Source organism: Pipra filicauda, unplaced genomic scaffold (genome assembly GCF_003945595.2).
Source record: "Pipra filicauda isolate LSUMZ 115617 unplaced genomic scaffold, ASM394559v2 scaffold282_size1924045_pilon, whole genome shotgun sequence".
NCBI classification, from domain to species: Eukaryota; Metazoa; Chordata; class Aves; order Passeriformes; family Pipridae; genus Pipra; species Pipra filicauda.
In genome coordinates, this window is record NW_024104401.1 from 843648 (window position 1) to 867788 (window position 24141).

At 53.8% G+C, this 24141-nt stretch overlaps 2 protein-coding genes across 13 annotated transcripts in view; both read right to left on the reverse strand.

Moving 5' to 3' along the window:
• Positions 1–1640: 1640 nt before the first annotated feature.
• On the reverse strand, positions 1641–12409 carry LOC120323543. Of its 11 annotated transcripts, none has more exons than XM_039382786.1 (27): positions 11886–12409; positions 11583–11647; positions 11151–11468; positions 10756–10897; positions 9389–9453; positions 9062–9274; positions 8632–8776; positions 8328–8386; positions 8001–8213; positions 7571–7718; positions 7279–7337; positions 6952–7164; positions 6533–6674; positions 6227–6285; positions 5898–6110; positions 5583–5731; positions 5280–5427; positions 4838–5025; positions 4613–4750; positions 4325–4439; positions 4060–4197; positions 3594–3806; positions 3306–3461; positions 3040–3141; positions 2546–2648; positions 2252–2308; positions 1641–1954 (listed from the first exon to the last, which is right to left on the reverse strand). In XM_039382786.1, the coding sequence occupies exons 1-27, from the start codon at positions 12004–12006 to the stop codon at positions 1755–1757; spliced, it is 3882 nt and encodes a 1293-aa protein (XP_039238720.1). In that variant the 5' UTR covers positions 12007–12409; the 3' UTR covers positions 1641–1754. The 11 variants fall into 11 exon arrangements, with proteins under 11 accessions (XP_039238720.1, XP_039238719.1, XP_039238721.1 ...); XM_039382785.1 differs by having other exon boundaries at positions 8328–8392; XM_039382787.1 differs by lacking the exon at positions 6952–7164 and having other exon boundaries at positions 8328–8392.
• A 3895-nt stretch (positions 12410–16304) lies between these two features.
• Positions 16305–24141, reverse strand: part of TRPM8 (transient receptor potential cation channel subfamily M member 8) — a 31882-nt gene continuing 24045 nt past the window's right edge. For both annotated transcript variants that reach the window (XM_039382798.1, XM_039382797.1), the window contains exons 21-25: positions 22067–22257; positions 20164–20263; positions 18932–18965; positions 17916–18002; positions 16305–17345 (exon numbers count right to left, since the gene is read on the reverse strand). In XM_039382798.1, the coding sequence (XP_039238732.1) occupies positions 17952–18002; positions 18932–18965; positions 20164–20263; positions 22067–22257 (376 nt within the window). In that variant the 3' untranslated portion in view covers positions 16305–17345; positions 17916–17951. The remainder of the gene's footprint in view (positions 17346–17915; positions 18003–18931; positions 18966–20163; positions 20264–22066; positions 22258–24141) is intronic.

Consider the following 24141-nt stretch of genomic DNA (forward strand, 5'->3'; position numbering starts at 1 on the left):
ACCTTCTTCTGTTCCTATATCAAATAAACAAAAATGGGACTGGCCGGTCATCTGTGGTCTCTTATTAGGAGAGCACCTACACTCACTCAGATCCCAAAGGGAAGAAAAGAGTTGTGTTGTATCCCGAGGAGGAATAAACTGCTTGGGATCAAAAAAACCATAAAATCACACAACCAGTGGCTTACCTCTTCTTCTGGCATGCACCATTTTCCACACCAATTTCAGCGGCACTGATTGTGTCACTGCACATCTACAGAACACACACTTACAGCTCTACCCTTAAAATAAGTTCTCAGTAGATTTCACTGCTGAGGGAGAAAAGCCCCATTAATCACATTACATCTCAAGCCTGCTTCCACTGACTAGGTTTGGTTGTTGCTGGTTCTGCCTTCTTTCTCCTCTTTGCTCATAAACTGGGCCGTCTTTGCAGCAGACACCAAAGGACTTCCCTCCATCCCTGAACATCACCCTAGGAGGCCCTGTTTCAGCTTCTTCTGCTTCTTCCTTCCACTCCAGAAAGGCCTGCGTTTCGAGTTCAGAAGCCCATGCCTCCTGTGTTTTTAAGGTGCCTGCCTGGAGGAGAGGTTGAGCAGCTGCACCCCAAGGCTCCTGTGCCATGGCAGTCTCTAAGGATGGCCCCAGGGCCACTGCCTTGGGATGCCTGAGTGTGGAAGGGGAGTCTGCCGTCAGGCACGGCCACGGAAGTCAGTCAGGACGACAGGCTGCCCCTGAAGCTGCCAAGTGTTGCTGTGAGGCTGGGCAGTCAATAGAAAGGCCTCGTGGCCCCTTTTCCTGAAGCCTTTGGCCAAAGCCGGTGCAGTTGTGCCCACAGCATGCCCGCTTTTGGCATGCTGGCCCGTGTGGGTGCCGCAGTCGATTGTGGAAAGAACGACGTGACAAACTCAGAAGGTTCCAGCAGAGTGGTGATTAGCTCAGAGCCATCACAATTTATTGGGGGGGTAGCTCTATTTATAGGGTAGGTAAGGAAGGTTCTGGAAAACAGGGAGGAGCATGGGACTGACAGGGGTGATAACCAACTGGGGAAGGAAGGAGAGAGCATGGGATGAGCAAGGCCCAATGAGGGAAACAGCTGCAATGCAGCAAACTTGGACCAATAGGAAAATGGGGATTAAACATGAGGGGAAAAATACAATAAAACTTGAAAAAAACAGGGTACAACCATTTTAACACAGGCACTAACAATATTAAAACTGCCTTCCTGGTCTAACTGTCTTTCAGCATCACAATGTTTCAGTTCCTGGCAGGTGTTCGGCCGTCACTGTCTCTCTGAGGTTTCTTTCAACTGCTCTGGTCATCTTTGAAACTGTTTTTCTTCCTTCCATGTGCCTGCCACCTGTGGGTGCCTGGCTGAGGAGGCCCAGGCGTTGTGGCTGCTGCTGCTCCTGTGCACAGCCTGCTGCTCTTGTCTGTGGCTTGGGTGGCAGTGACTGCCCGAGGTGCCCAAGGTGCCCCCCCAGGCCCTCCCCGTGCTGGTAGCACCTCTGCAGGCCCAGAGCTCCAGCTCAGCGGGCTCTGGGACACAGCCCCATGGGCTGGGCAGCCATGGAGGCCCGGGCTGGCCCACGGCCCTGCCCCTGCCCCTGCCCCTGGCCGGCACCCAAAAAAAGCTCCTGGGCCTCTGTGGATGATAAGATTTATTTAATATTCCTATGCTAGGAATATAGGAAGGGCTTGCGGAGAAGAGGCGTCTTCCCCACAGGCTCAGGTGGCCCCAACAGACAGAGCTGCCTGCATCAGCTCTCCACACAGCTACCGCAGCACAGGCACACACAGCCCCACACAGAAGGCCGGGTACTCCATGCCCTGCAGAGCTGGTCTTGGAGCTGCTGGAACCTGGGGTAGGGAGCTCTCTGTACAGCTCCAACAAAGGAGATGATTTCAAGCGCCAGCTTGGAGACAGTGGGACTGCTGTCATCTGTCATGGCCTGAAGGGCTGGAACAGAGAGGAACAGAGACAAGGTCAGAGCCCGGATCGGTGGGGACCCGAGGAGTCCCTCCTGCCAGGGCCATCCCACCCAGCTCTTGCTGTTGCCAGGAGGGAGCAGGGCCCAATGGGATCAGCTGGAAGGTGCTGGCCCCCAACACCCCCCGTGCCCCCGAAATCTCTCTCTGCTCTGACCACGCTGCCCCTCGTCCGGGCAGGGAGCAGAGCCCTGTGCAGCCAGGGCAGGATTGCAGCTCCCTGCCCAGGCTCTGTGCTCCCCTCACCAGCCCCAGTGCCCTCACTCACCATCGATGATGAGCTGCAGCTCTTGGTACTGTCCCCGCAGGTACCTGCCGGCGATCCCTGGCAACACAGACCCTGTCAGGGCCCCAGCGGCACAGCTCCCCCCCGGCGGCGCTGCCGGCCCGGCCACGCACCCTCCTGCCCTGGCAGAGCTGAGCCCGGGGCCTTCCCGCCTCGGGACTCCCCAGGGCTGGGCTGGCACAGGGCGGCAGCCACCAGGGCACTCGGGGCCCCCCAGCACATCCCTCGGGGCTGGGGCCGAGCTGCAGCGGGGCGGGGAGGGACCTTGTGGCTCACCCATGAACTTGACGGCCGCCTCTCGCAGGGGCTGCTGTGGGCTCCACAGGTACGGCAGGGCCTGGTGCACGTACTTGGCCACTCTGCTCCGGTCCTTTTCCAGCTGCAGAGAGCGGCAGGGCGCAGAGGGAAGGGTTGGTTGGGGCTCTGCCCCTTGGCCGGGCGCTGCCTGCGCCCAGCACTGGCCTCCCCTGCCCGCACAGCCCTGAGGCCCGGGCAGCAGCCGCTGGGGCCGGCTTTGGAGGGAGCAGAGGGCCGGCTGCTCCCCGGCAGCCGCGGGGCCGCCCTGCCCCACAGCCCAGCTGGGCCGGGGCTCCAGCGGCACCCTGGCTCGGGGGCAGAGCAGCCCGCAGAGGAGCCCGCACGCCCCAGGCAAGGCAGCAGCAGGTGGGGCGCAGGCTGCTGTCCCGCGGGCGGCTGCAGCAGTGGGCAGGGGCACAGTGCCGGCCCCGCACTCTGGGCACTGGGGACTGCGGCTTTGGGGTCGTCCTTACCAAGCACTCGCCGAAACTCCATGGCTCCTCTGTGTTGACCAGGCGCCCAAGATCCCTCCTCTTCAGGAACCTGGTCACAGCCAACAGTGCTTTCCGAGAGGCCTGCAGAGCAACAGAGACCAGGACATGGCACTGCAGCCCAGGGCACGGGACCCGTGTCCCTGGACCAAGGCCAGGAGGAGGCTGGAACCCAGAGCCCACGATGTGCCAGGACAGGAGGCAGCCCAGCCCCCTCCCATGGGACACCAGAGCCCACGAGTCCTCACCTTTTTCACGACCGGGTTCTCATCGTGCCGGTGGAAGTAGAGCGGGAGCAGGCTCAGGCACACGTGTGGCTTCAGGGGTCTCTTTCCCGCTCTCTCTATGAGTGTCATCACACGTGTGAAGATGACCATGGAGCCCTCCCGCACACTGCTGTCGTCCTGGTGGAAAGAAAGAGGAAAAGACCTCAGCACCAGCTTGTCCAGGCCCCACCAGGCACAGACCTGAAAATCCACAGGGCACAAAGTTTCCCAGCAGCACCCAGAGCCCGTGGTGGGGGCACAGAGCCTTACGTGGTCAAAGAGTGGCCGGAGCGCCTCAGCCAACTGCAGGCCGGTGGGGGTGGGTATTAGAGGGTCTTTGCTGTGGACCCTCTTCTGCAGCTGTGTCCACACACGGCTCCAGAGCACATTGTCGAGCACAGAGAGGGTCATCCAAACCGTATCTCTGTCCTCATCCCCCAGGAGCTGCACCAGGCTGTCCGACAGGCTCCAGATGCTCTTGTCCTATGAGGAACACAAGGCTGTGCTGTGAAGCCATGAACGGCTGCAGCCCCAACCCCGCTCCAGCAGGACAGCCCCATGTGCTGCCGCAGGGCCCGGAGGTCAAAGGCCTGTGCCGACGGACTCTGGCAGCTGAACAGGGAGGCAGCAGAGCTGGGAGCAGCTGCCACAGCTCCTGAAGCCCAGCCAAGCCCAAGTGACTGCACTCCCCAGCCCCAGGATTCCAGCACAGCTTCAGCCAACTGCCCCTTCTCACCATCACGGGATCCTGGCTGAGCGCTATGAGGACTCTGAGCCCCAGCTGACGCCACTTTTTGTCCCTGCTCCCCAGGTTCCTTGAGAGGATCTCCAGGACTCTGTCACCACATTCTCTGGTGTCCAGGCAGTCCAGGACCTGAAAGGCACAGAGCAGTGATGGGGTGCCCAGCCAGCAGGAGCCCAGACCCGCACAGGGCTGGGCTCTCCAAGAGGCCAGAGAGGTGGAGGCAGCTCGGTGAGGCAGCGCTCGCCATCAGGCTCACCTCCACAAGGAATGCCATAGCAGGGAGGTCCCAGCACAGCTCCTCCCTGCTCAGCAGCTCCAGCAGGTGGAGTGTGATGCGGGAACACAAGGGGCTGGAAACACGGCGCATCTCCCTGACAGGGGGAAAAAGGCACCACTGACCCCGAGCCCGGTGGGCAAACCTCTCCCAGGACAGACTCACAGGGCCCTGGTCTTTCCCCACCAACCCAGGAGGGATCGAGGGCACTCTGGGAGGCAGAAAGGACAGGCAGAAAGGACAGGGACAGCGGGGACAAGGGGGTCTCACCTGGCCAGCAGAGCCACTGCGTAGCGGCGGCTGCGAGCATTGAGGAGCCTCGCCCAGCCACGACTGTGGTCCACTGAACGCACCACATCCTCACAGTGCAGGCAGCAGAGCAGGGCCTTCATGCTCAGCACTGCAAATCTGTGTGCAGAGCAAAGCCCAGGTCATGCTGGGAGCCCTGGGCCACCCCGAGGGCATGGGAGGGAGGGGAGGACTGGGATGGAGCACCTGTTGGGGTCAGTGGGAAGGTCGTGTTCCTCCCGGCATCCCCTCCAGAAGCTGTCGACCTCCTCGGACATCTGCTCTGTGGTGATGAAAACTTGGAAGAGCAGAGCCACGAGGAGATGGGGGGAATGCTCCATCAATGGCCCTGGGCACTGGGGCTCCTGGACAATCGTCCACAGTGCCAGAGTTGCCTGCAAAAGACAAACCACCCGGACACAGCGCTCAGTGCCCGGACTTCCATGTGGCAGGGCCCAAGCATGGCAGGGCTCCCCCTGCCAGGGGAGACTCGAGGGGAGCGCCCGGCCTGGTGCCCCTGAACCTGCTGCTAGCCCACATTTCCAGGCCAGTGCCTGCAGGGAGATGGGCAGGGAGATGCCGTGCTGGGGGAGGATGGAGAGCTGCCAGAGAGGCAACCTGGGGGAAAGCAAAGCTTCCAGAAACTCACAGCCAGGGCAAAGACAGCGGTGGTGTCCCCATCGGAGGTGCAGGTGCTGTGCCATGGCCAGTCCTCCATCACAGAGAGCAGCGTTGGCAGCACCTTCTCCAGGGTCGTTCCCGACGAGGCGATGGTCCTCCACATGACTGCAGCAGCTCTGTGGAGTCAGAGCTCTGGGTCAGGGGGCTCTCGAGCACAGTGCCCTGACCTGGGCAGCTGCAGGGGCCGGGTGACAGAGTCACAGTGCTTTCAGGGGCAGGGGATGATGGGCTCTAAAGGCTGGTGAGCCCTCAAGGCAGGTGGGGGCCGTACCTGTCACATGAGGGGGCACAGCGCAGGAGGCTGATGGCGACATCCGCGGGGTGTGCCTGGGTCAGTGCTAGAAGGGTGTTATCCAGCACGTGCCCAGCAGACACATTGGCAGTCAGCCACCAGTGGATGGACCTCACCACAGCTGGCACCTGGAGGGGACACAGGAGAGAGTTGGCAAGCTGCCAGAGGGAGCAATTCCCCACCTTCCCCCAAAAAGTGCTTCCCTTCCCGCCACACTGTGCCGGCCTCAAAGGCTGAGGGGCCCAGCAGACCCAGCTTGAGGGGCCACACAGTCCCTGCCCACAGGCTGCTTACTTGAGCAGAGACAACTCCCTCATCAAGAAAGGCCAAACTGGGAGCATCGGGCAGGCTCTGAATGGGTGTCCTGTCAGTGTCTGCGATGCCCTCAGTTGTTGGACTGCCAGCCTTGGCCTTGAGCTCGGTTGGGATGGGCTCAGGCTGTGCCATGGCCTTGGATGGTGAGGTCCTGGCCTTTCTACGCCGAACGGGCTTGGCTTTCCGCACCCTCTGCAGGAGAACGAAGGGCAGGGAAGAGAGGGATGTGCCATGGAGAGCTCTGACAGCGGTGCCACAGGCTGAGTAGGGACAGTAGACCCAGCCCAGGAGGCCGTGGCTGCAGGTACCTGATCAGCTCTGCAGAAGCGGCCACGGGCGCGGTCCTGTTCTGGGTTCTGGTCCCGTCCTGGATGTGGCAAAGAGCGAGCGCGGTCAGAGCTGAGGGGCTGCGGGACAGGCCGGAGAACACGGCCCAGCCCTGCATCCACAGGCAGGGCCGGCCCCAGCATGCCCAGTGCATGGAGCTGCTGGGGCAACAGTACCGGGCCCTCTTCCCCCCTCTCCTGTTCCCAGGACATGTCCATAGGAAATGGGATGGGAAGAGGCCCATCTGGCTGCAGCCACCAGCCCTGGGGCCCAGCTCTGCCACTCACCCTCCTGCAGGGGCTGGAACTGCTCCACCTCCTCAGGGTGCTGTGCCGGGGGTACTCCAGGGCTTTCCTCCTTCTTCACCCATGCCAGTTTGGGCACCCTGGGGGGTCTCCGCTCCATGCCTCTCTCTGGCTTTATGGCGACCTGCAGGAGAGGTGGCACAGAAAAGCTTTGGGTCACCTAAAAAGTACCCTGAAGGTACCTGCAACAGAGGAACCTTGGGAATGCTCTGCGTCATCAAGTCCCACAGTGTGGCCTGGAGGGGACATAGGGCAGTTCAAGAACTGTCAGAGGGAACAACTCGCCCACTTTCCCCTGGGAAGTGCTTCCTTTCCCACCACAGTGTGCTGGCCTCAAAGGCTGAAGGGGACCAGCAAGTCCAGCTTGAGGGCCACAAAATCCCTTCTCGAAGGCTGCTTACTTGACTAAAGACAACTCCTTCGTCAAGAAAGGCCGGACTGGGAGCATTGGGCAGATGCTGAATGGGTGTGATGTCAGTATCTGCAATGCCCTCAGTCCCTGGGGCATCAGCCTTGGTCTTGAGCTCGGTTGGGATGGGCTCAGGCTGTGCCATGGCCTTGGCTGAGGATATCGGGGCCTTTCTACGCTGAATAGGCTTGGATTTCCGCACCCTCTGCAGGACAAAAAAGGGCAGGGAAGAGAGGGATGTGCCATGGTGAGCTCTGACAGCAGTGCCAGGCTGAGCAGGGACAGCAGGCCCAGCCCAGGAGACCGTGGCTGCAGGTACCTGATCAGCTCTGTGGAAGCGGCCACAGGCGCGGTCCTGTTCTGGGTTCTGGTCCCGTCCTGGATGTGGCAAAGAGCGAGCGCGGTCAGAGCTGAGGGGCTGCGGGACAGGCCGGAGAACACGGCCCAGCCCTGCATCCACAGGCAGGGCCGGCCCCAGCATGCCCAGTGCATGGATCAGCCCTGGGCCTTCTTCCCCCCTCCCTTTCCCAGGACATGTCCACAGGACATGGGATGGGAGGAGACCCAGTCAGGTGCAGCCACCAGCCCTGGGGCCCAGCTCTGCCACTCACCCTCCTGCAGGGGCTGGAACTGCTCCACCTCCTCAGGGTGCTGTACCGGGGTAGCCACAGGGCTTTCCTCCTCCTCCTTTTCCACCCATGCCAGCTTGGGCACCCTGGGGGGTCTCCGCTCCATGTCGCTGCTGGGCTTCAAGGCTACCTGCAGGAGAGATGGCACGGAAAAGCTCTGGGTCACCATGTCCTGCAGAAGTGCCTTGAAGGCTCTTGCAACAGAGGAGTCTTGGGAATGCTCTGGGTCATCAAGTCCCACAGTCTGGCCTGGAGGGGATACGGGGCAGTTGGAGAGTTGCAGAAGGAGCAACCTGCCCACTTTCCCCAGGAAGTGCTTCCCTTCCCACCACACTGTGCCGGCCTCAAAGGCTGAGGGGCCCAGCAGACAGAGCTTGAGGGGCCACACAGTCCCTGCCCACAGGCTGCTTACTTGAGCAGAGACAGCTCCCTCCTCAAGAAAGGCCGGACTGGGAGCATTGGGCAGGCACTGAACGGGTGTCCTGTCAGTGTCTGCGATGCCCTCAGACGTTGCACCATCAGCCTTGGCCTTCAGCTCATTTGGGCTGGGCTCAGGCTGTGTGATGACCTTGGTTGGTGCGGTCCTGGCCTTTCTTCGTTGAACTGGAATGGATTTCTGCTCTCTCTGCAAGAGAACGAAGGGCAGGGAAGAGAGGGATGTGCCATAGAGAGCACTGACAGAGGTTCCAGGTTGAGCAGGGACAGCAGGCCCAGCCCAGGAGGCCGTGGCTGCAGGTACCTGTGCTGCCCTGCGGAAGCAGCCACGGGCACGGTCCTGCTCCTGTGTCCGGTCCCGTCCTGGATCTGGCAAAGAGCGAGCGCGGTCAGAGCTGAGGGGCTGCGGGACAGGCCGGAGAACACGGCCCAGCCCTGCATCCACAGGCAGGGCCAGCCCCGGCATGCCCAGTGCATGGAGCTGCCGGGGAACAGTACCGGGCCCTCTTCCCCCTCTCCTGTTCCCTGGCCATGTACACAGGAAATGGGATGGGAAGAGGCCCATCTGGCTGCAGCCACCAGCCCTGGGGCCCAGCTCTGCCACTCACCCTCCTGCAGGGGCTGGAACTGCTCCACCTCCTCAGGGTGCTGTGCCGGGGGTACTCCAGAGCTTTCCTCCTCCTTCTTCACCCACGCCAGCTTGGGCACCCTGGGGGGTCTCCGCTCCATGCCTCTCTCTGGCTTTATGGCGACCTGCAGGAGAGGTGGCACAGAAAAGCTTTGGGTCACCTAAGAAGTACCTTGAAGGCAGGTGCAACAAAGGAGTCATGGGAATGCTCTGGGTCATCAAATCCCACAGTCTGGCCTGGAGGGGACATGGGGCAGTTGGAGAGTTGCCAGAGGGAGCAACTTGCCCACTTTCCCCCCGAGAAGTGTTTCCCTTTCCACCACACTGTGCTGCCCTCAAGGATGGAGGATGAAGGGGCCCATCAGACCCAGTTTGAGGGCCCACACAATCCCTGCCCACAGGTTGCTTACTTGAGCAGAGATGAGTCCCTCAGCAAGAAATTCCACACTGGGATCATCGGACAGGCACTGAGCGGATGTTGTGTCAGTGTCTGCGACGCCCTCAGTCCCTCGGGGGTCAGCCTTGGCCTTGAGCACAGTTGGGTCAGGGTCAGGCTGTGCCATGACCTTCGTTTGTGAGGCACTGGCCTTTCTACACCCAACAGGCTTGGATTTCCGCATCCTCTGCAGGAGAACGAAGGGCAGGGAAGAGAGGGATGTGCCATGGTGAGCTCTGACAGCGGTGCCAGGCTGAGCAGGGACAGCAGGCCCAGCCCAGGAGGCCATGGCTGCAGGTACCTGATCAGCTCTGTGGAAGTGGCCACGGGCACCGTCCTGTTCCTGTGTCCGGTCCCGGCATGGATCTGGCAAAGAGTGAGCGCGGTCAGAGCTGAGGGGCTGCGGGACAGGCCGGAGAACACGGCCCAGCCCTGCATCCACAGGCAGGGCCAGCCCTGGGATGCCCAGTGCATGGATCAGCCCTGGGCCTTCTTCCCCCTCCCCTTTCCTGGGCATGTCCATAGGAAATGGGATGGGATGAGGCCCATCTGGCTGCAGCCACCAGCCCTGGGGCCCTGCTCTGCCACTCACCCTCCTGCAGGGGCTGGAACTGCTGCACCACCTCAGGGTGCTCTGCTGGCATAGCCACAGGGCTTTCCTCCTTCTTCTTCACCAAGGTCACCTTGGGCATGCTGGGAGGTCTCTGCTCCATGCCTCTGTTGGGCTTCAAGGCTACCTGCAGGAGACATGGCATGGAAAACTCTGGGTCACGATGTCCTGCAGAAGTGCCTTGAAGGCTCTTGCAACAGAGGAGACTTGGGAATGCTCTGGGTCATCAAGTCCCACAGTCTGGTCTGGAGAGGACAGTTGGAGAGTTGCAGAAGGAGCAACCTGCCCACTTTCCCCAGGAAGTGCTTCCCTTCCCACCACACTGTGGTGGCCTCAAAGGCTGAGGGGAGAAGACAGAGCTTGAGGGGCCACACAATCCTGCCCATAGGCTGCTTACTTGAGTAGAGGCAACTCCCTCCTCGGGAACATCCACACTGGGAACATCAGGCAGGCACTGAAAGGGTGTTGTGTCAGTGTCTGTGATGCCCTCAGTCTCTGGGGTGTCAGCCTTGCCCTTGAGCTTGGTCAGGTTGGGGCCAGGCTGTGCGATGACCTTGGTTGGTGAGGTCCTGGCCTTTCTATGCCGAATAGGCTTGGATTTCCGCACCCTCTGCAGGAGAATGAAGGGCGGGGAAGAGAGGGATGTGCTCTGGTGAGTTCTGACAGCGGTGCCAGGCTGAGCAGTGACAGCAGGCCCAGCCCAGGAGGCCGTGGCTGCAGGTACCTGTGCTGCTCTGTGGAAGCGGCCACAGGCGCGGTCCTGCTCCTGTGTCCGGTCCCGGTCTGGATGTGGCAAAGAGCGAGCGCGGTCAGAGCTGAGGGGCTGCGGGACAGGCCGGAGAACACGGCCCAGCCCTGCATCCACAGGCAGGGCCGGCCCCGGCATGCCCAGTGCATGGAGCTGCCGGAGGATCAGCCCTGGCCCATCTTACCCCCTCCTATTCCCTGGCCATGTCCACAGGAGATGGGATGGGATGGGATGGGATATGACGGGATGGGATGGGATGAGGCCCATCTGGCTGCAGCCTCCAGCCCTGGGGCCCAGCCCTGCCACTCACCCTCCTGCAGGGGCTGGAACTGCTCCACCTCCTCAGGGTGCTGTGCCGGGGGTACTCCAGGGCTTTCCTCCTCCTTCACCCACGTCAGCTTGGGCACCCTGCGGGGTCTCTGCTCCATGCCTCTCTCTTGCTCCACGGCTACCTGCAGGAGAGGTGGCACAGAAGAGCTCTGGGTCACCTAAGAAATACCTTGAAGGCACCTGCAACAAAGGAGCCTTGGGAATGCTCTGGATCATCAAGTCCCATGGTCTGCCCTGGAGGGGACATGGGGCAGTTCAAGAGCTGTCAGAGGGAGCAATTGCTCACTTTCCCCAGAGAAGTGTTTCCCTTCCCACCACACTGTGCTGGCCTCAAAGGCTGAAGGCCCACACAATCCCTGCCCACAGGCTGCTTACTTCCACAGAGATAACTCCTTCATCAAGGACCTCCAGACTGAGAGCATCGGGCAGGCACTGAACGGGTGTGCTCTCAGTGTCTGCGATGCCCTCAGTCATTGCACCGTCAGCCTCGGTGGTGAGCTCAGGCAGCGCCGTGTTGGATTTTGTCCCGTCATCGGTCACCGCGCTGTCACAGTTTGCTGGGCCGTCAGTCAACGCGGTGCCGACTTCAGGGTGCGCCTTGAGCTCACTCGGCGTGGGGTCAGGCTGTGCCATGACCTCGGCTGGTGTGATCCTGTACAGTCCACGCCGAACACCCACGAATTTCAGAAAGGCCTGCAGAAGAACGGAGAGCAGGGAAGAGAGGGATGTGCCATGGTGAGCTCTGACAGCAGTGCCAGGCTGAGCAGGGACAGCAGGCCCAGCCCAGGAGGCCGTGGCTGCAGGTACCTGTGCCGCCCTGTGGAAGCAGCCACGGGCACGGTCCTGCTCCTGTGTCCGGTCCCGTCCTGGATCTGGCAAAGAGCGAGCGTGGTCAGAGCTGAGGGGCTGCGGGACAGGCCGGAGAACACGGCCCAGCCCTGCATCCACAGGCAGGGCCGGCCCCGGGACGCCCAGTGCATGGAGCTGCCAGGGATCAGCCCCAGGAACTCCTCCCCCCTCCCTTTCCCTGGCCATGTCCACAGGAGATGGGATGGGAAGAGGCCCATCTGGCTGCAGCCACCAGCCCTGTGGCCCAGCTCTGCCACTCACCCTCCTGCAGGGGCTGGAACTGCTCCACCTCCTCAGGCTGCTGTGCTGGGGCAGGCCCAGGGTCTTCCTTCTTTTTCTTCCTCCTCAGCAGCCTGGTCACACTGAAGCGTCTCTCCGCCATCCTACAGTCGGGCCTCGAGGGCACCTGCTGCAGGGATCGGAGATGCCAGGGAAAAGCTCTGGGGCACGAAGCCCCAGAGAATGGCCTCGAGGGCACCTGCCGCAGGGCCTGGAGACTCCTCGCCGAAGCTCCGGGTCACCAAGTCCTGCGGTCTGGCCTCGAGGGCACCTGAAAGGCAGAAAAGCCTACGAAACACAAGTCCTGCAGCGCGGCCTCAAGGGCAGCTGCCACAGGGATTGGGGACACCTCGCAAAAGCTCCGTGTCACCAAGTCCCGTGGTCTGGCCTCGAGGACACTCGCAGCACAGAAACGCCACCAAAACGCTCCGGGTTAGCAAGGAACGAGTTGGCTGCACGGGGGCTCCGCACAGCACCGCTCTGTCCCGTCCGTCCCGTCGCACGCTCCAAGGAGCACTGAGGCGTGGCCACCTCACCACCACTACTATGTCCTCACATGTCACAAAGGGCCCTGTGACACCCTGCCCCGTGCCATCCCACCGTGTCACAAAGGGCCCTGTGACACCCTGCCCCGTGCCCTGGGGACTCCCCCAGCCCGGCCAACCTGCCCCAGGTCGGAAGGAGTCCCTTCTCCAAAGCATCCAAGACAGCTGGACACGAACTTTAGGCACAGCTGAAAAACTAAGCAAACCCTCCCCTGCTGTGCCTGCCCACGGCAGCAGAAGGAGCCCCCTCGGCTGCCAACGCAGCCGCAGCGGGAAGGCCACGGGGCCTCCACACGAGCTGGCACGGGCTCCTTGGGAGAAGTGCCGGCTGGTGGCCCTCCCGAACACGGGGCTGTGACACACAGAAGGAACGTGGGGGCGAGGGCACCAATGCTGCTACCACCCCATTGCCCGGGGCTGCACCAAAATCAGCAGCTCTGGCAAGTCCTCGCCCAAGGAGACCTGCCACCGCCCCCAGTCCTGGCAGGGCTGGTGCCCGTCTCCTGCCCCACACAGCTGTGTCCCCGGGGCACTTCTCTGCCCCAGGGCAGCCAAAGCCAACGGGCACTGATGTCTGTGCTCTTGCAGGGGGCTGTTGGGAGCGGCAGCTGGAGCAATTGGTGGCTGTGCTCAGCAGCTGTCAGAAGGCAGAAGTTGTTGCTCCTTCCAGGAATGATTTTTCCATGGAAGTGATGACCTGCAGCACAATAACATCTTTGCTGAGAAAGCACAGAAGAATCTGGCATTTAATAATCCTAAATTCAAGAAATCAGGAATGCACGTTACTTTTCATTGCTCTACACAAGTAGTTTAAAGCAAGTCGCAAACTTCCCAGGTTAATTGGCATGACCTGAGAACGTAACATATTTGGAAGTTTGCTTCCCATTCCAAATCAGCAACTCTTTTGTCTTAACAGGGTCCACTGAGAGTGAATTGCAAAAAATAAACACTAAACAAAGAGAAAAAAAATAAGAATTGGGCATTGTTTGGTTTTCAAACACTTTTCTGCTAAGGGCTAATGATATAATAATTCTTTTAAGGTATAAAAGATCTCAAGGAATGGAAGTTCACACAGTGTTGCGAAAGCAACCCAAGCAAATAAGGATATTTCAAAAAGCACCTATCTGTACCAGAGAGAGGATTAGTAAATGGTCAGTAAAGTACAGCTCTCCCCTCTTCTGCCCTGCATGACAGCCAGCACCAGTAATAAAAATAGAAAAGTCATAGATATTCTTTCTGCCCTCCAACTTGCCACCTTCCCCTCTTCACGGCCTCAGCTGCAGCCTTCTGGCAAGTCAAGCAAACAGTTCTCTCTTACACATCTTAAAAACGAACATTCCACTCTAGCCAAAAATTTGGAAGTGATACCTCCACCCCCTGTCCACATTCCCCCCTGAAAGCCCCTCCTCTCTCTCCTTCTCAGCCCCTGTTCTTCACCTCTGCCTGCACCGCTCTTTGCACCTGCTCCTGCAGCAACGTCCCCGGAGCCAGTCTCTCCTCCTTTTCTAATACCATCACAAAAGGGTCATCCTCTTTTCTTTCTCTCTGCAAAAACAAGAATAGTCTGAACAGGATCCTGGCCTGTAGAAAGCAGAAGAAACTTGTCTCTGCAATAATAACTCAAAACCCAACAGGCACTTGCAGAAGATGCACGACTACACAGCCTGACCAGTGAAAAGCAAAACTTGTATTAACGCAAAGCTGTTCTCGAACTAAGCATTTTCCTTCACCAAAAGCTACCTTCTTATAAATGCTAATATAATACACAAAATACAAGCAAAGCACACCTACCCTGCACAAAAGTTACTATTTGTCTAAACAGTCTGACATACTTGGGGCCTTTTAAAGTTAGCAGCAGAGAGACATGGTTAATTTGCACTGTCCAAATTGTACTTCGCCTTCAAAAAGACAGTGATTATAGTTGCATTAAGACCTCCTATCTGCTTAAACAGTCAATAATTTCAGACTTTTCCAGGGGACAGTTGGAAAGAACTAGGTGAAACTTTACAATGCAGAGTTTAATGAGATGTTTAATGTACTTTATATACACTTTCAGTAAGAAGATTGAACTTAACTTCATTTTCCTTCAAACAGACAACTCTGGTGCTTCCTCTGGGGCGAAAACCCATGGGCCCTACTGCTTAATCCCTTCATGGACACAGTACTGAGGGTGGCTGCAATGCACAAACATTTAATACACATCGAACAGTCTGAATTCGCAACAAACACACAACTGACCACGGGCAGCCCTGTATATGCACACTCTTATTAACACACACTCACTAATTCCAGGGCCAAGAGGATTTAGAGAAGCTCACTCGACACACAAGTTGATCAGTGTTTAGCAGCTTTTCTTTTTATTGACAGCACTGGAGAAGTATTGGGGAGAATCCTCCATCAATGCTTCCCATGGAATTACAAAAGCAAAATTATATGTTATATTTTCAAAGGTCATTGCACATTCATGTAAAATCCCACCTTTCTATGCCCCCTTGCTATGTAAGTCCTTTGTTTCTGGTCCATAAAAATCCTTTGTATGATGTATCCTTGTCATCTTCAATGAATTATTTCCCAACCTTGAATGTCCAATGCTGATTGCGTACTTGTCAGTTGAAGAGATGTATCCTATCTACTTGCAGAAGTTCTTTTCCCAGTCTGTCTTTACTTGCATATCTCTTATGGAAAAGTTAAAAAATGCTCAGCAAGTTAAGCAAAAATGCAAGGTTCTTACTACATTAGAAGTGTACATGGCTTTGGCCTAAAATAACTCTACATTAACTATTTTCTATTGAAGTGTTACTGTATTAAAATCTTAAAAATTAGAACTTCAAAGGAAAAACTTGTCCATACTAAGAAATCCAGGCTTAGCTGGGAGCATACACGATTTAGCAGCTTTTTCAATGTACAGTATTTAAGGACTGCCTTTCACTTATCAAGTCCCACAGTCTGTCCTGGAGGGGCAGTTGGAGAGCTGCCTAGAGAGAGAGCAACCTGCCCAGTTTCCCCCGAGAAGTGCTTCCCTTCCCACCACACTGGGCCAGCCTGGTCACACTCCATCCTGCCCAGGGATGCCCCAGGGCTGAGCTGGGCAAATACACAGCAGGTTTTATATAAGAAAGGAAGGAACTAAAAGCACAATCTTCACATCCAAGGTATACGACTGATGCGGGAAAAATAATTTCTAGAACGGAAACTTATCTCAAGAATTTATGATGGGCGCTAACTGCCATGGGAGACAATGAAAGCCTGGCCCTTTGGAAACTTTTTAGCAGGGAAACACCAATATGATCACATGGAAACAAGTACCACTGCTATTGGTAGTGCTGCCTGCCTCAGGATCGTGTAATGCACGGCACAGTACAGTTAGGTCATGAGATGCAGGAAGGAAAGAGCAGTAACCTTTCTGATAATACAACGAGGATATAAATATCCTAAGGATATAAAGCTATTAGAGAGCATCCAAAGAAGGGCCCCGAAGATGAGGAAAGGACAAGAGGGGAAGCAGTATGAGGAACAGTTGAGGCCAACTGGCTTGTTCAGCCTGGGGAAGAGGAGACCGAGGTCAGACCTCACCAGGGTCTGCAGCTTCCTCGCTGGGAAGCGGAGGGACAGCTGCTCTCTGCTCTCTGTGAGCAGGGACAGGACCCGAGGGAACGGCTGGAGCTGTGTCAGGGCAGGGTTACGATGGATCTCAGGAAAAGGTTCTTCCCCCAGAGCGTGCTGGGGCACTGAACAGTCTCCCCAGGGCAGTGGGCACGACCCCAAAGCTACCAGAGCTCCAGGAATGTTTGGACAACACTCCCAGGGACGGGATGAGATTGTTGGGGTGTCCTGGGCAGGGACAGGAGTTGGACTGGATGGTCCTTGTGGATAGCCTCCAATTCTGGGCATTCTGTAATTCTATGATTCCTAGACACTGGGAATGAAGATGGATACAATGCTCTGCCAGGAAAATAAATGCCATTTGAAGTGCCTTGAGTCGGTTGTGCACCCAGCTATACTGCACAAAATGAGACAAAATTCAGCTGCTCCTTTAGACAGAAAGCACAAAGAGCCATCTCCCCACATGAAGCAGCACAATATCAAAAGCTGGCCCCCAAGCTCTTCTCCATCTCCAAATGCAAACATCAGCAAACAGATGCTTGCTAAAGTCAAATGAATTGCAAGGCTCCCAGGATACAAATTCCCAAACAAGCCAGGCCTTTGGAAACACTTCCTAGATGAATAAAAGTCTCTGCCGTATAGGGTTGTAATAGCTGAGCTTCTACACTGCTGCACAGTCCAGGGAGAGCAGGGAGAACTCCACTCCACAGTGTTCTTGTACAGCCCAAAAGGTGGATACAGGGTTGGACCAAAGGCTTTCCACAGGGGGATGATGCTAAAATGCACTGTATTCTGGCACGTCAGTATTGCAGACCTCAGCAGGTCTGACAGACAGAGCATGCAAAGAACAACCTCCATCTGGCTATGACACAGAGGAATGGGAAGGGACATTGATTCCTTATGACAAGCAATTAGTGGCTAAAGGAAACCCAAGAATAGGCCCCTTTGAGTGAAATGGAAAAGCAAAGTGATTTTGGCAACAGCAGCAGAACTCTCAGAATTAGGAGTGCTTTGTAACAGCAGCTGACAAGGACTAATTGCTGCCACTGGACTTGGGGGAAGATGAGAAAAAGGAGAGTTTGGGTAACATGGGAGTCCTGCAAGTACATAAACAGTCATCCCATGCTTTACCATCACCTTGCAACAAGCACAGAGGGCTGTTTTGTCAAAAAAAGTAAAAATAGCAAGAAAATCGTAGTGACTCCTGCCAAGGCACTGCCGCTCTGGTGGAGCAGTTCCCTCCTGCTTGGTGGTTACTGCCAGCTCAGAGAAATCACTCTTCGGGAACTGGTACCTGTGTGAGCAACAGAAGGAATGTCAGAGCAGAGCCCCCAGCCCACCTCAGTGCTTTGCTTTCCTCCTCCTGACATCAGCTCTGATAACTGGATGCCTTGTGCAGCACTCGGGCTCAAAGAGCTCATTGCAGCCCCCACCCAGCACACACGGTGTCTTGGTGGAGAAGCAGAGACTTATTATCAGAAGTGACAGCTAAAGAAACACCTGCAGGCAAAGCACCTGACAGGCCAATCTTCCCTGGGAGGGTGGGGAGGCCCTGGCACAGGTTGCCCAGAGAAGCTGTGGCTGCCCCATCCCTGGAAGTGCCCAAGGCCAGGCTGGACAGGGCTCGGAGCAACCTGGGCTAGTGGGAGGTGTCCCTGCCCATGGCAGGGGGTGAGACTGGATGGGCTTAAAGAAACAGAAATGAGGAAGAGAATTTGGCTCATATTCCTTTTCCAATATTAGACAATACAAATACAAGCATCAATAAATAATACTAACTCTTCTTCCAGAGACACACCCCTTTGACATTACAAACATTTATAGAACTTATTCAAGCCAGAGAATGGATTTCAAGAGGGCTTACTCTGCTCAGGTAGCTGCTCTTGGATTTCAGCTGCATTCATTTGATTTTGCTAGAAATCTCTTTCAGAAGGCCTTTCAAATCAGAGAGCTCCACAAAAAAAAAGAAAAGAAAAAAAAAGGTTATTTATGTGAAGTCAATCTAGCTCAAAGAAAGCAATGCTCATGAGTCATGTGAGTAACAAGAAATTGCCTCTCCAAATATTACACTAAATGCAACAGTGCTTGAAAGGACACTTTCCATTAGAGTCTTCAACAGGGTAATTAATGCAGTGAGCCCTGATGCAGATGTATTTCAGCTGGTTAACAAGAACAGAAGCACAATATGGATATTACTTTTCAGTAGAGAATTAAGGTTATCACATCTCCTTTCAGTTTCAAGAAGAGCATCACTAGCCACAGACTCACTCACCATTTCCATTTCAGTCTGGAAAGCAAGCTATTATTTTGCAGTCTAAATTATCTGACAGCAATCACAAGATTTATTTTGAAGTATTATGTGGGTCTTTTTCCACTTGGACTTCTAAAAAGTCTGTTCTGCATGCCACAGCAACTCCCTGCTTCAGAGGCCAAATACACAATTCAATCAAGCCTCAGAAAATACCCCTTGGGAAGGTCTTTTCAGTATCACGGTCATAAAAATTATAGCTGTATGACAATTCTGATAATGATGTGCTCTCTAGTAGACTGGTAGCTTTACATTGCTTAATTACTTCATGCCTTCAGCACTAGAAGCTAAATCTGACAGACATGTTTGAGAAGGGGACACTTAATTACTTAATCACTATAAACTTTCTTTGTAGTCATGATTAGATGCATTGCCAAGTGTATCCTTTCATAAGCCACTGCTTCTTTTGTTATTCTTTGCAGTAAACTTAGACACTCGTTCTTTGAAGTTAATGTCTGTGTTCCTTAAATCCATCCTCATTCCCAGGGCAAAACAGACTGGCAAAGCAGTGGCCCATCACCTGCTTTACCAGAGACAATCACACTTCCCAGAGCAATCTGAAGCACAAGTACCTTTGCATCCAGTTGTCTAAATCGATGCACCATCCTGAAAGCAGAAGGAGAACACGGAGGAAAAGGCTGAGTGCAGGTATTAGAGAAACCTTTGCTAACCACCACACTCCCCCCCAGTGCTCCATCCTCCCAAGGAGGTGGAGCTGCAGGTGATTGGCATTGCTTTTATGACAAGTAAATGAACTAAAATATGAACTACTATTAATAGGATGCTGTTCCATTTTCCTTCTCAAGACACTTCTGCTTCCAATACAAAAGATACTTTTTGGGCATTTGTTTGGCTTCTTATGCAATGCTGGGTTACCTCTGGGTAGTCTTAACTTAAACACTTCTCTGTGGACAGCAATGTCCATGTGCAGGGGCACGGAAGAGTCTGGTCTGTCCTGCCCATTCTGATCAGCTCTTCCCTGCCATTTGATTTAGGGAAATACTCAAGCTGCTGGAAGTTAGCAACCAAGTTAAGCCATCACACAGAGCAGGTTACTGTTCTGTTTTCCAGCTTTATTTATGTTTTTTTTTTTCCTCTTAGACTATTACTCTGAAAACACTGAGACAGATCCCAAAGACAGTGTGTCACGAGCTGGCAGTCGCCAGCACAATCCAAGACCCCAGACTTCCAATACCATCATTCCAAAGAGCATCCTCCTCTCCCCAGAGGTCTTTCCTACTCATGCTACTAAGCACAGATCTCCATACAGATTACTGCTGTGGGAATGTTTGATATTCCAGGTGTAATGCTAAATATTCTCTGCTAACTGTATCACAGAATTATTTAGGTTGGAAAAGATCATCGAGTTCAATCCTTAACCCAGCACTGCCAAGGTCACCATCAGACCATGTCCCTAAGTGCCACATCCACATGGCTTTTACATCCCCCCAGGGATGGGGACTCCACCAGTGCTCTGGGCAGCTGTGCCAGGGCTGGACAACCCTTTCAGTGAAGAAATTCTTCCTAATACCCAACCTGAACTTCTGATGTTACAAGAACAGTCAGCAGTAGCACTGCTTTCCACGATGAGATCTCAAAACACCACAGGAAGACATTTTCTTCTCTGCAGCACATTAAAAAAGCCACCATTTCACTTCAAAAGTTAAAAATAAAAAGCACATTTACACTGAGTTTATTTACTTACTCATTAGTTTGTAAACATTTAGAGCTGCTGAAAACTTGCCTTCACTAGAAATATTCAACAGAAAATTAAGAGAAGGAAGACAAAGAAGGGCAGACGTACTCTTCTGATGAATCATTTGCTTTGGTATTGATTTTGACAAGGTAATTCTCCTTCATGACAGCTTCCCATGCCAGAATTTCATTGTCCTCATTTCTTGAGCCTGAGAAATGTATTAGAAAAAAAAAAAAAGGTAAATTTGTCTCTCCGATGCTAAGATGCAAAAAGGCTGGGTCAGTGCTTGCACTCAGAGGTCGATGATTCCCTTCTCCACATCCTGAGCACTCACAGCCCCACTTCCCTCTTCCCCTCCTGTTCACTCCTGGCAACCAGAGTTGGCTAAAAAGAAAAAATATGGAGTTTAAACAAAAAACAAACAAAAAAACCACAAACAAACAAAAACAACAAAACAAAAAAAAAAAAAGAAACAAACAAACAAAACAAAACAAAAAAACCCCACCACACTTACAAGCTCCAAAAGTCTTTCTGGATTTTTTTGGAGTCTTAGTTAACACAGGTACCACTCCTTCAACAGGTATAGGACATTCCAGAAGCTTCCTATGTGGATTTGAGCTTTCCGTTTGTTTCCACACTATCCCAATTGGAATGTTAAGAGTGAAATATGTTAAGAATCATGACTTTTCATTGAACTTTTCATATTTCAAAGAGATGAAGCACTGTCTTCTCTAAAAAGCGTCTCCAGGTTATGCTGTAAATTCAACAGTGACACAGAGCAACCCACTTGGAGGCAGCAAAGCCCTCCAGGATAATACTCCAGCATTTAGTCCTGTTCCATTTGGACAGCACAAACCACATGGGTTTTAATACAAAAAAAAAATTAACTGAGACAAAAGAAGTCCAGAGTTGGAAAATGGCTGAAGTTTCATTTCCTCCAACCTCACCCAGCCCTTAGTTGTTCTCCCAGATACCGACAAGCATTCAAACACCCAAATCCCAACCATTTCCATAAGAGTTAAGTGGAGAAGGCAGGATTTGGCAGCAGTCTAGACATTAATGTGCTCTCTCCGTGCAGGTCTCAGCTCCTGTCATCAGCAAAACCCCGATGACATTCTGGCTCTAATTAACTCTTCCGTTTGCTTTCAGAACTGCAACATCAACTGTGCATCCTTTGAGCAGAAATATCTGCCATCAAACAACCTCCCCTGCAAGGAAACCACCCAGTGATTTGGGCAGCCAAAATGATTTAGTCAGTGCTAAAGAACTTCATATCCCAAAGCAGGTTCTTCCTCCTAAACTAATAACAAATCCAGCCTGTGCTGCAGGGAACAGGCAGGTTGCTGATGGGTGGGAATAAGCCTGTCAATTAATTCAACTTATCCTCTCCCAGCTGCTTCTGAATGGCACTTATGAAGAAAAAAGAAAACACTCCATTTCTTGGGGGAAAAAGCTTGTTAAAACAATTCCTATCTGTGCCTCTGACAGAGGAAATGAGGGAGAAATAGCTAAAGGACTGACTCGCCACGTTTTTGAGGTCCTTTGCCCATTTGGCCACATCCAGAGGACCAGGAAACTCTTTATTCTCTTTCTGTCACTCTCTAGCAAACAGAACAAATTAAAAGAAACACAAAACCACAACCCTGCAGAGCTGGAAAGCAGCACAGGCAGCCCTAAACTGATAGGATGAATCTGAAGTCTTCATTGATTTACACAGGAGGTAATTCTACCTCAAAATGGCTTGGACAAGAAAGCACTGGATAACTCTGACTTGAAGATTTGAATCTTACCCAAGAGATTTTCAGCAACACAGTGGGTTTGCTTATGACAGACAACATGAATGAGCTGCTTCTCCTTTCCAGCACAACCAGCTCCTCCAAGGTCTACAGTGCCCTTGGAAATTTCCCAGCAAACGACCAACTGCCTGGATCAGGCACAGAATGCCAAGGAGGAGCTGCAATGCACCTGCCACAGAGATGACTTCTGGGCAATAAGGACAAATCCAACTCACAACAGATGGATGGCTCTTTGCTTTCCTTCTTACAGCAGCACTTGAAACATTTCCTCATCACCATGAACATGTAGGCAAAGATGACGAAAGGGAAGGGGATAGTCAGGCGACTGCAGTATTCCTGGACCAGGAAGTAACGCTGGAACTTCCACACCTGGTCGTTGTTCTCTTGCACTGATCCAACTGTGTAACTAATGGGTGAAGAAAGAGAGAAAATACCCCCAGGATTAGATATTCAAAGAGTCCCATCAGAGCCAAGGAATACAGCACGTCTGTGCTGCACCAGGGCAGGGTTTCATAAAGCCGCGGAATCTCAGACTGCTTTGGGTTGGGAGGGACCTCAAAGCTCATCCAGTGCCACCCCCTGCTATGAGCAGGGACACCTTCCACCAGCCCAGGTTGCTCCAAGCCCCGTCCAACCTGGCCTTGGACACTCCCAGGGATCCAGGGGCAGCCACAGCTTCTCTGGGCACCCTGTGCCAGGGTCTCCCCACCCTCACAGCCAACAATTCCTTCCCAATATCCCATCTATCCCTGCCCTCTGGCAGTGGGAAGCCATTCCCCCTTATCCTGTCCCTCCATCCCTTGTCCCCAGTCCCTCTCCAGCTCTCCCGGAGCCCCTTTAGGCCCTGGAAGGGGCTCTCAGCTCTCCCTGGACCCTTCTCTTCTCCAGGGGAACCCCCCCAGCTCTCCCAGCCTGGCTCCAGAGCAGAGGGGCTCCAGCCCTGGGAGCATCTCCATGGCCTCCTCTGAACTTGCTTCAGCAGCTCCACATTCTTCTGCTGGGGGCCCCAGTCATCCTGGAGCTGGTAATTTTTACTGACTAGGAGGTTATTTACTTCATTTTTCCTTTTTAGAGAGAAACTTGCAAACATGAGGAACTAACACAGTAGAAGGAAAAACCCTGAAGTTACAAATAAACTGGGAAAAATAGGATGAGGGAGAAAATACTCCATGTACTTTTACTATCTCAGCTTTAGGCAATTTTCTTCCAGCCTAGACACTTGAGAATAGGATGCTTCCTCACAAGATACTGTCTCATTAATTCATCAGTTAAGTTGTCGGGGAAAAAAAGAAAAAAAAAAGACTAAAAATAGAACATTTACCAAAAAATTAAAAGGTCCTGAGATTTTTAGTAGAGGCACTACAGACACTCCAGGAATGGATCAAACCTACTGCACTAAGCACTGTATGATCCCAGCAATGCAACAACCACGGGAGCAAACAGCTCACAGGCTGCCTGACCTTTCAGTGTGACATTAAGTGGCAGATGAATGCTCTCAAAATGTCTGTGCTGAGATCCCAATGGACCTTTCCTGAGATAAGCCAAAACCTTCCCTGCTGGAAATTCTCTTTTGGTTTAGAAGATAAATACAACTGGCAAAAACTAGGGGTTTTTTTTACTGGCATAACAGTATAAAGTAGAGCATTTACCACTAGGTGCTGTTAAAGTGAGTGTTCTAACAAATATCAAAGGTTTCTAAGGTAGACCTGGAATACTGCTAGACTTTATTAATGTGAGTGGCTTCACCCTTTCTAAGGAGCATAAGCACTGTTATCTGTCACCAGGTCCTTGCAGGTTAGGAAAACACATAGATGTGCTACACTGGTCCTGCCTGCATTGCCAAAAATCACATTTCTGACTGTCTTTAGAGTCCAGCTCAAACTAGGGAGAAAGGTTCATTGCTGAGGGGAGCACAGATCCTAAAGCTGGGGTGTTCTCAACTCACCACACTCACACATCTCATCCCAGGCCAGGAAACACTGGCAGTGTCATTCAGAAAGGAGATCCTCTTGAGGAACACCAAGAGTCCTCAGCAGCTCCTGCAAATACTCTTGTTGCCAAAGCAAATCCCTGCCAAGATCATCACTGTCAAGGTACCATCAGAACACAAAAATAAACCTAGTGGTCCTCGAGAATGATGCCCAGGGTTGTGGTGCTTTAGTTATGTTGTAAGGGAGTGTAAAGCAGAAAAGGAGCAGGGCTGGGAAGTGGAACAGAGCCACAGCACCAATCCAACTACATGCTCAAGTGAGACCAGAGGGCCACACACTCCCCAGGTCTGAAATGAAGG

What these genes read in the sequence shown, in the direction of transcription:
- LOC120323543 (XM_039382785.1), bottom strand. Translation starts at nt 12,006, where the DNA reads ATGGCGGAGAGACGCTTCAGTGTGACCAGGCTGCTGAGGAGGAAGAAA. An exon ending in GTTCCAGCCCCTGCAGGAGG is followed by an intron (nt 7,338 to 7,570) that starts GTGAGTGGCAGA and finishes TGCCACATCCAG; the next exon opens with GACGGGACCAGAACCCAGAA. An exon ending in AGGGAGTTGTCTCTGCTCAA is followed by an intron (nt 5,732 to 5,897) that starts GTAAGCAGCCTG and finishes TGTCCCCTCCAG; the next exon opens with GTGCCAGCTGTGGTGAGGTC.